The 11,624-nt window shown below is 39.1% G+C and overlaps 2 protein-coding genes across 2 annotated transcripts; both read left to right on the forward strand.

The window, feature by feature from the left end:
• Positions 1–330: 330 nt before the first annotated feature.
• LOC100368473 (uncharacterized) lies at positions 331–2,637 on the forward strand. The gene has a single exon (XM_006816613.1). It carries the CDS (start codon positions 331–333, stop codon positions 2,635–2,637), a length of 2,307 nt encoding a protein of 768 aa, XP_006816676.1.
• Positions 2,638–2,811: 174 nt separating this feature from the next.
• Positions 2,812–3,339, forward strand: LOC146733874 (uncharacterized). Its single transcript, XM_085490795.1, has one exon. It carries the CDS (start codon positions 2,812–2,814, stop codon positions 3,337–3,339), a length of 528 nt encoding a protein of 175 aa, XP_085346921.1.
• The last annotated feature ends 8,285 nt before the right edge of the window (positions 3,340–11,624 follow it).

Raw genomic sequence — 11,624 nt, forward strand, 5'->3', positions numbered from 1 at the left:
ACACGGTCAAGAGTTTATCGACGTATATCAAGGGCATACTGCCAGTTCTGTATCATTCTTACAATTTGTGTTATATCGTTGATATCGAGTTGTAAGTCTCCGGATTGCCAGCGGGTTTTCCGTTAGTGAATAAATTCTGAGTTTTCATTAAGTCGTTCTTCTGTGGTGATTGGTGCTGATTGTGTAGCAGATAATTTTGCATACTATATTTCGTTACATTTCCATATCCGCAACGTATCGTCCCCCACATTTTGGTGCCGAGAAGACCAGGATATATTGCGGATTTTGTGACAGCTATCGCGTACGGTACACCCCTTATAGTATTGCAAAATGACGTCTGTTTCAAACACTTCAGCCCAATCACAATCTACAACCAAAACCGAAAATGTAGCTTCGCTTCGCTCGGCAAGGAAGGTACAACGTGGTTTGGTTACAAGGAACACTAATCGATTGGAAATCCTACTCTCTGATTTTGACAACAACCACGACAAGGTGTTAGCTTTCAACGAGATCGCCGATCTGAATGAACTTATCAACGAACGACGCGCCAAACTGCAAGCCGTCGACGAGGACTTACGTCTCGCTATGCATCACGAGGGTGAAGAAGAGTCAACTATCGAAAAAGAAATGGAGGAAAGCTACGATTATACTGATGAACTATCCATGAAATCACGTAGAAGGCAGCGACGCATCGACGCCATTGACCCACGCAGACAAGCACCGAACACAGGCTCCAGCGCCGGTTCAACTCCACGCAGCAACCCATCAGCTAGTACGCACAGAACTGTGAATTTGCCGAAAATTGAATTACCAACATTTTCGGGCAATGTATTGGAATGGATCACATTCTATGACACGTACAGGTCTACAATTCACGATGATAAAACACTCGGAGACATTCAACGATTCGCATATCTCAAGGGGGTATTACGAGGAGAAGCCCTACTCTTGATTTCAAGTTTACCGCTCACAGAAGTGAATTACGCCCAAGCGCTCGCACTTCTCAACGAACGTTACGGACAGAAACATATGATTATTTCCGCTCACATGGAAGCTCTATGGCAGCTGCAGTCGCCCACCGACGATGTTACGAGTTTACTACGCTTTAATGACACGCTCGAGTCCCATATCCGCGGACTGCAAGCCCTGGGAAAAGATGAATCCACGTACGGCGAGCTACTAGTTCCCATGATACTACGTAAGTTGCCTAATAACATTTGCACACAAATTGCTAGAATCCTCGGCAACAAAGCCTGGAATATTGTCGACCTGAGAAAAGCTATTACTGCCGAAATACATGCTTTACAGGCGGGCCTGACAAATGTCAACAATGAAGGTCAGACTCTTGGGGGTCAAATGTCACGACTCTCAATAACCGCTTTTCACGCGCCTACTTCTGGGTATCGTAAACAACGACATGCAGTGAGACAATGCTTATTTTGCAAAGGTTTACATAACCCCAGCGATTGCACAACAATCACCGATCCAAAAAAGAGACTTGACATAGTGAAGAGGGACAAATTATGCTACAACTGCCTTGCAAATCACTTGGTAAGCAACTGCACTTCGAAATTTAGTTGTAAACATTGCGAACGGAAACACCATTCTTCGCTGCATTTCAATGATCGCCCAGCACGGCAAACCAGCTCAAATATGTGTGTGAGCACTCCAGCCAGCGACAGAAACACAACGCAAGCACAGAGCAATGAACATTCGGCAAATGGATTAACCACTACACGCGCAAATGACACACGCGTTCATCTTTCAACTTCACAATTTCGCCAACCTACCGGACCTGTCCTATTAAAGACAGCCGTGGTTCCTGTTACTGCCAAATATGGGAACATTATTTATGCCAATGTATTATTTGATGAAGGGGCTACAAGGTCATTCGCTACTACCAGATTTGCAGAGAAAATCAGCATGAAGCCCACCACCCATCGAGAGACTGTCAACCTATCAACATTGGGTCATCAGGACAAGTACTCAAGAACACTATTTAAAGGTGAGATCCATATGCATACCCTGACTGGTGACATTGTATCTATAGAACCTCTTGTTATACCTGACATATCTAACAATCTGACTCACCATGTGACACCTGACTTACTTGATTTGCCATATTTACGTCATCTAAACTTGGCTCACCCTGTATCAATCGATCAGTCATTTGATATAGATATTCTAATTGGCTTAGATTATTTTTGGGAGATGGTCGGAGACCGTGTCATTCGAGGATCTGGACCAGTTGCTGTGAATTCTATTTTTGGGTATATTTTGTCTGGGCCTAAAAATAATGGCCAACCTAACTCAAATGCTCAAGTTTTGCATGTAATCACAGATACTCAGTATGAGGAGAAAGCTATAGCCTCATATTGGGACCTGGAAACTATTGGCATATCAGCTGACGAATGTAAACAAAACAATGTTGACAAACACATTGACTATGAAACATACAAAACCACACACTTACGACGTGATGGTGGTCATTATGTAGCTAAGTTGCCATGGAAACAAGAACATGATGAACTACCTGTCAACTATGAGGTCACTCTGAACCGCACACGCAACATGGTACGACGCCTACCTAGTGACATACTTCCTGTGTATGATAGACTAATTCGTGAGCAAGAATAAAATGACTTTATTGAGAAACTACCTACCTGTGACAAAGGTGAAGGTCACTTCCTACCACACCATCCAGTAGCTAAACAGAGCTCCACCACACCAATTCGCATTGTGTATGATTGTAGTTGTAGAAAGTCAGCTAAATCACCCAGTCTAAACGACTGCCTGGATAAAGGCCCTCCCATGTTGAATGACTTGACATCCATATTGATTAAATTTCGTTCGAACCCTGTTGCTATCACTAGCGACATAGAAAAAGCCTTCCTACAGGTGAAACTAGAACCTGAGGAGAGGAAATTCACCAAGTTTGTGTGGCTCTCAGATTCAGGCGATACAGAGAGTGAGTTCGATACATATCAGTTTAAATCTGTTCTTTTTGGGGCGACACCCTCCCCCTTTATTCTTAATGCTGTTGTAAGAGCTCATTTGGATACTTACAACACTTCGGCCATTGCCAGGGATTTACAAAACAATATTTATGTTGACGATGTCATTTCGGGTGTTAACAACACCAATGAGGCTATTGATTACTATACACATGCAAATGAAATGATGACGTCAGGTGGTTTCAATTTGAGAAGTTGGTCAACCAATGACAACACACTAAGAGAGATTGCCACCAGCGACAACAAACATTCTGAAGATGTAGAAGTGGGAATACTTGGTATGAGATGGAATACTGAGACTGATGACAGTCGGAGTAATTTCTGAATCATTTATCTGTGAAGCATTGTAATTGAAACATGCAATATTTGTTAATCGCTTTATTCATTTCGTTTTATACAAGTTCAATAATACTGTATTCTGACATACATTGTTGCAAAATACGGCTTCTGAAGTGAGACGACGACATGAATGCGAACGTGGTAGAAACCACCGCAGTGTGTTCTTTTGTTTTAATTTTTATATTCATCCAATTAGAAGTTTTCCCACTAATTTTCTTACACGGTCAAGAGTTTATCGACGTATATCAAGGGCATACTGCCAGTTCTGTATCATTCTTACAATTTGTGTTATATCGTTGATATCGAGTTGTAAGTCTCCGGATTGCCAGCGGGTTTTCCGTTAGTGAATAAATTCTGAGTTTTCATTAAGTCGTTCTTCTGTGGTGATTGGTGCTGATTGTGTAGCAGATAATTTTGCATACTATATTTCGTTACATTTCCATATCCGCAACGTATCGTCCCCCACAAACTTTCACAAAAACAAAAACAAACAAGAGAATGTATGCTAGTCTATTACATGTTCTGTTAGACAGATTGACGCGCTAACCGTTATACCACATCTGCGATAAATATTAAGTCATTGTTGACACGATGATTGGTCAAAATGCACACACGTGTCATGCATGAAAACTTAGAGAGATACTCACGGGGATGTTGGGTGGCAGTGCTTCGCAGCCAGTTGAAAACTGGACGTTGAGGGCGCAATGACTAAAAAAATACGTTTTTTTGCAAAAAATTGCATAAATTTTGCTGAAATACTTAAAATTTGACGACAAATCGATCGTCTGGACCATGAAAATGGGAGTCAAAACAGTGTCACATGCCCCAGTATTTCAACTGTAGGAGTACCCCCAGTGAAAACTATGTATTCACCCACGGTCAGGGTCAATATTCAACACTTTTGGCTTTATTGGTCAGCTGCCTTGTGAAAAACAATCGCGTCTCGACGTTGGCAAATAAATCTCAATGGCTGGTTAAAACTCACGGTATTGTTGACCCCCTCATATTTTCTCCTTGGGTGTGCGTATTCGGCTAAAAACTTCACCCCAATTGTTAATTAAAGATAAATACGAAAATGACACCCGTCCACGAAACATTAACCGGAAGAGGAAGTTGTCAGATGAATATCCCAGCATTCTTTGTATGTGACGTAATACGTGCTTTACGGTATCGAAACAATAAAGAGGATTCTGGGTTACACTATTAGTACGTCTGATTAATACGTTACGGAAGAGGAAAAACTTTTTAAGGTAAGTGCATAAGTTTAATTTAGTCAAGCCTAAGATAAATTAGATAGTTTTCTTGAGATGATAATCAGATTTTTTTAAAATTAAAAATAATAAATTAAAATAATATGTTAGAGTGCAATACGCGCTCCGTAATTATTGTCAGCTCAATTGATTGATCTCCGTCTTGTCATTCTAACTGTCTGAATGACAATTAGATGGATGCTGTATTCGACACCTTTGTCACTACTACGTCACAAATCTAGATAGTATGGCGCTGAACTGTGCTGCTAACAGAAGAATTCAGCAATATTCCTTGATGGTACCTTATGTGACCATTCATTTCATAACAAGTCGCCATTTAACATAGGTATATTGATTTGTTTAGAAATCTCGATTTACAGTAGCAACCATACCGACATCCGACTGTTAGGTGGCTTGTACTCATCAACGGCATTTTTTGGGTTTTGTTACATTTTATTATCTGCCATACAATGAATAGGGGCAATTGAAAACTCACCACTGTTTATAGACGCCACTAAGAACAATGACGCGACGAATCAACTCTTTGTTTCACGCACGCTGTTTTTCATGACGGTATACATTGAATGTGATCATTATTTTAACGATTGAGTTCAAATTACCATTTGAAAGAATTTCAACAAAATGGTCCTCAACATTTGTTGCAGACCGTCCTATTCTGTCGTAACTGAACGTTAACTACTGCAAAACAAGAATATTTAATTCTTAAATCGAACCTCTTATTGATGACTTTACCATGAACCATAATTAAATAGGATTACTCATCCGACAAGCGTTGTCTAAATCGCATAATTTTGTAAACTCGATGTAAACTAAACATATTGATTCTGCCGATAGATGGCGGTAAAATACGCAGATCTGATTGGAAGCGCGTCAAGAACATGCACCCAATCAGAGTTGCCGAAAGGTATAATGGTGAGGAGATGGCCGAATGCCGAATAAACAAACCTTGACAGGTGAAGATTCTGACAAAGGTATCTAACATTACCTGCATACCACGAACTATCATCGCAAAGTTAATTCAAAATATTACTCAATAGGCGTTTACAAAAAATTCTCTGATAATCATCACGTTTAGATGAATAATACAATGCCTGTGCCGTAATTTGCAAAAACGATATTTTGTCAATAACATATAATAGTAGTTCCTTTTATATATAATAACACAACTTCGTGATATACGTCTTTGTCAGGACCTTCCTATGGAACTACGTCATAACGTCACGTGAATCACAAATGAACATATCATTACAATACTGTGGTAGTCTTCAATTGAATTTCCTTTGAAAAATAAACTTTATAGCGCAAAATAAAACTGTGTGGTTAATGTTAATGCATGACTTAAAATATTCGCCGAAGATTCATACACTGAATGAAATGTGCGGTGTGGCGTCGTTTTAATGACGCATGATTCACATTCGCTGTGTCGCGGGGTCAAGAGTTGCGATTTTTAAGCGAGAAATCACTTTGTTCCATATATGGAACTGCCCAACTATTCCTGTTTACTGTAATTTAAAACTTCCATGAACCGAACTTAGGTTTAGGTGATTGTACAACACATTGGATATTTTCGGTATCTCACCCCAAATATGCAATTCGATTGGACCTTGCGCGAAATTCATGGTTCTTGCGTCATCTCAATAAATGCAAAAACATTTGAAGACTTGCGACTATTTTCAATGAATTTGAATCATTTCGCTATATACCGGGCCGGGTAACATTCACTGAAATTTCTATCTCAAACTTAAAGGGCGGCAGTCGTCGCGCTGCGCATGTGCGACATTTGTGTTGATAAACATAGATATTCCCACAATCCAATGCGCTCTTCTAGTGGAAATCACATTTGCTCACGACTTGCACTATTCGCCGCCGTGACTACTTCAATACCTTCCAATCACCTAAAAAAATACATAATTAAAGCTTGGTAACGTCTCAGTTTGTACTCGTCGATCTGCGCAACAGTCAAAGTCGCCGTCTTTGTTTATATGTGACTTATATATCTCGCGCATGCGTGGCGCGACGACTACCGCCCTTTAACTTGGCAGCTCAACAAATTCGTTACCCAACTGTCCCGTTGCCGAGATCTCATGAGATGTGTATAGACCATTGCAGCATTTGCTCTAACATTCAGTAAAATGTCCGTTCACAGAACGATGTTCTTGTATGCAAATGAGATGGGATGCGACGGATTCACAGGATAAAGATGATCTTCGATGAGCGAAACGTGATATTAGTTAAAATGAGTGTAGTAATTCAGTGACGTCGTTTTCACATGTTTTCAGCTCAGTCAGCTGACGCAAGTAATTCACTAACATTTACCATCTCGAATCCTGGACATGACTAATGAAATATTGTATATTGAAAATTCTCCATTATAGGAATACTAGCATGACAAGGTCGCGTGAGTTTCGCCCTTCGCGGTACTCCAAATCAAACACACGCCTGACAGAACGATGTAGTTTTTCACTTCCCCGACGATTTTTTGTCGGTACCAATCAAATTGCAAGAACGTCAGATAGTGACAGCCATCGAAGAGTAACCATTTATTCACGAGTTTATTTGTTTGTTGACATAATGTGTAATAAGGTACTGGCAAATTTCAGCCCAATGTATTATATCATCTTGTTGAACAATGCAAACAGGGCTTTGATTGTTGTTGTTACCATGACCACTAACATGAATATAGAATGAAACTCATTGCAAGAGGGCGTGAACCTTGTTAATTCGCAGTATTGATGTTGCCGACAAGACATACAATATTCTGTCAGGCGTTAGTAGGGTCTGATTCCGTTCGTCACTCACGCCTACATGTCAGGCTGTAAAAACTTCAATGATATACGGGATGCATATACATGTATATCATGTTTATCTTGTATTGTGTAACTTCTGCTCTGTGTTTTCATGGATTTCATTATTCCAATGTCATTCCAAATTATTCTTATGAAATAATGCAAGACGTGTAATGAACATTTAATTGTTTTTATTCAATGTCTAATTAAACGATGCTGTTTCTTGCAGATACTCAAGATCATGGCGATGCATGCCACAGCTTTACTCATCTTAACTATTATCGTCTGCTCGAATGTTCCTTACATGGCTTCCATGGATACACGTGCCATCACCGAATCTACCGCAACTGTGAATTGGACAATACCTGCTAACGTGACGTTAGAAAACATTACAGGTTATACCCTGACATATAACTCAATGACAATCATTATCAATGACCCTTTGACTACGTCATACCACCTGAGCGGTTTATCACCGGGAACGTTGTACACAATTTGTTACGTCATCAATATAAGTGATGGTTACACCTCGTCCGCGGACGATGTAAACTGTGTTAGTTTCTACACGAACTATGACCCTTTGAATATCCATGCCGTAATCGCTATTGGTGTCGCTGGAGGGATTTTGATTGTTTTCTTGGTTGCCAAAGTTCTTGAAATATTATTAAACCCAAACGAATCAGAGAAAGCAGAGTATAAAAAAGCAAAACAAAAACTTGCACTAAAAAAGAAGCATAAAGTTACGGTCATTAAAGTAGCAACGATATAAAGTGAAATTTGACATTCTCCATATAAGTAAACTTCATTACTTGTTTTTTAGTCCCCGTTTCAGGCACAGCCTGAAAAGGGCGGTATAGTTTCTCGTTTCCGGTTTCCGTCTGTGACGTCCCTAACACTTGCTCAGAAATTCTGCAGCAGATATCCATGAAACTTTGCAGGTTTATGAACAAGTCTCTGCCGAATAGGCACGTAATTTTTTTTCCAGATCTGAAAATCCTAAGTAGGTCGTTTTGATGATTTTTATCCAAAACTACCTCTCCCAACACCACTGAGAGAACTGAGCATGCTCAGAATAAATAATTAGCTTAGATTGTAATGCCAGGGTTTTTAGTGATGCCATGACCTGGTTATGACCATGATCTGAATCAGTGGGAAATGGGTCATACCATTACCAATCTCAATGGAAACTGTAGAGGGGTGTCAGGCGTACATTTTGATGGGAATTATAGTGGTGATAATGAAACAAACCTAGGTCCTGGTAATATAAAAAGACCTGAATTAACAAAGAAGTCAAGTTGTTATTAAAGGTACATCAAGGTTTACTCAGATTTATGAATGCAGATTCTTGAGCATGTATGAGACATAGTTGCACTTGTGCACTCTGAGATTTTGGACATGGGTCAATGGAATTTTCAGCTATATCAGTACAATACTAGATTAAGGTAAATCACTTTATGATGAATTGTACCCACATAGAGTACATATTAATTCAATTGTTTGCAGATGTTCCATGTATTATTTTAACATGAGTATTTTATAATTAAAATAATTAAATGACGGGGACTGTGACATTCATGTCTTGTTTTTCTTTATTTTACAAAACAATACAATTCTCTACGTCATCAGAATATACGGACAAATTTGCTTAAATAATTGTGTTTTGGCAAAAATATAGTATAATATATCGTAAAACAATAATAAAAAGAGTTATGATAAAACATAAATATATCATATTTCTATGAAATATTTAAAAACGCAATTGCGCATGCAACGGCGATTGTGTTAACATGGGGAGTTACATGGCACGATTAAGTGCATCTATCTCATTTGCATAGTGAGTGTTGCTACCATTCTAGAATTCTACAATATGTCTAAAAAAATTATTGATTCAACTATTTACGAGCTGAGAAAATAAATAAACAAGCAGCCTCTCGGGTGTTAGCTGTCGAGTATTTATGATATCTTCCCAAAGACATCATAGACAAATCTTATGCAGGTACATCTGAGGTACTTAAATGTATAATAACAAAGGAATCGACTTGTGGTTTACAACAAGAAGTCGAAAATATAACTTCTTATCAAAAATTACAAAATATATTCATCAAAATTAGAGAATTGAAGATAACATCACGAAATTATCTGAGCAAGGTCCACTCAAGAAGTATAACGTATCAAAGCAATCAATAAGAAGACGAAAATATCATTTTTTTTACTAAAAATGACATAAATATTTGCTGAAATCGGGGAATTGAAAATATCGTCACAAAACTGAGAGAGGGCCACACAAGGTACATTTACACCAAGTATCAAGTAGTTGTTTTTAAAAAGAAGTCGAAATAGTATTTTTCACTAAAAATTACATGAATATTCGCTAAAAATAGAGAATTAAAAATATTGCCACAATATTGTATACCAAATGTGAAAGGAATTTCGGTTTTCAGTTGACGCGAACTCAGGACGGCGGACGACGATGGACAATCAGTCAAATAATCAGCTCGGGATTAACGTTCGTTATCCCGCGCTAAGCCGGGATCTGGCGTTTCTTAGCCCATGCTAAGCGTTCGCGTACGTTTATTTTTTTTTTTTAGCACGGACTTACGTTTTTGCCTCCTTAACCCGTGCTAAGGAGCTGAGCACACGAAACAATTAACTGCAAACGCTTGCTTGTTTTAAATGGCTATGAACTTAAAGGGTGGTAGTCGTCGCGCCCCGCATGTGCGACATCTGACATTGACAAACATTCATTTCCCCCATAATCCAATACGCTTTTCTAATGAAATCACAAATACGAGTTTTGCCCCTGGGCGCATTTTTGCACTATTTACCGCCGGCGACTCTTTTGATACCTTCCAAACACCAAAAAAGTATCTAATTAAAGCTTGGTAACATTCCAGTGTGTACTAGCTGAAGTGCGCATCAATAAAAATTGCCATCTTTGTTTATTTGAGACCCATATCTCGCGCATGCGCGGCGTGACGACTACCGCCTTTTAAAGTGACCTTTTTATCGTAAAAATCGTATGGTACATGAGCACGACTAGCATGAACATAGTAATTGAAAAGAACGAGGACAGTCCATTATAACCTAAATGACCTGCCATACAATAAATTGGCGTCAGTGAGTGACCAGGTACCGTTGCCACGTTGCTGATACGTGATATTTTTCTCAGTGTTTGTTTGCTTCGCCAAGACCCGAAGTCAACAGCAATTATATATAATATATTCACTACAACTGCCTAGTGAATTTGTGTTTGAAATCAAGTAACGTTGTCCGAGCCTGTCTCAACTGGTAAGTGTACATTTTTTTAGTCATGGTCAGCTGAATATTTGCTTCCATAGTTTACACGGTCAGGTTTGCCGCTACTCTATGCAAGTTGGTAATGTTTTGAAACATGCACAACATGTGGCGTATACGAAAACAATACTATGTACTGGGTAGAACTATTTTACAATATTGTATCATTTTGTGCAATTACGACAAGAATCCATCATCGTCTGTCACACTAGTGCATGCTGCACACCGACCTGTTTCTTGGCATATCTCGTATAATCGTCTGCAATTATCCCGTGATTGCACATATAGAAATAATGACAACTTTAAATTGCACATAAAAAAGAGTACAGGATGAAATGTTATCGGAAATAATATCTATTTCATTGAACCCTCAAAAAATCCATCATGGCGGTGTTGAGTGGGCAGCCGATGACCGATTATAAATAACGCCCCCTCTGACAATGCCCTGAATCCAAGGCCAAAGAGATGCTCATTATATACCGATATATAACTTGATTAACGCAACATTTCGAGTAACAAACTTTTTCAGTAAATTAGGTATAAGTGGTTATTTAAATATATATGAATAAATATTTAGGTACATTCGTAAATAGTCACCTGTGTTGCTTAAAGCGCGGTAGTCGTCGCGCTGCGCATGTTCGACATTTGTGTTGATAAACATTGATTTCCCAACAATCCAATGCGCTTAACAAATGGAAATCACAAGTATGCCGTTTGACCTGAGCGCGACTTGCACTGGTTACTGCCGGTGATTCCTTCGATACCTTCCAATCACATGAACATTACCTAATTAAAGCTTGGAAACGTGTCAGTTCGTACTCGTTGATCTGCGCAACAGTCAAAATCGCCATCTTTGTTTATATGAGACCCATATATCTCGCACATGCGCAGCGCGACGGCTACCGCGCTTTAAGTACAAT

Source organism: Saccoglossus kowalevskii, chromosome 15, assembly GCF_978046115.1.
Source record: "Saccoglossus kowalevskii chromosome 15, keSacKowa6.1, whole genome shotgun sequence".
NCBI classification, from domain to species: domain Eukaryota; kingdom Metazoa; phylum Hemichordata; class Enteropneusta; family Harrimaniidae; genus Saccoglossus; species Saccoglossus kowalevskii.

Bases quoted from the DNA above. Each gene is read 5' to 3' on its own strand.
- LOC100368473 (XM_006816613.1), top strand. From the start codon at position 331: ATGACGTCTGTTTCAAACACTTCAGCCCAATCACAATCTACAACCAAA.
- LOC146733874 (XM_085490795.1), top strand. From the start codon at position 2,812: ATGTTGAATGACTTGACATCCATATTGATTAAATTTCGTTCGAACCCT.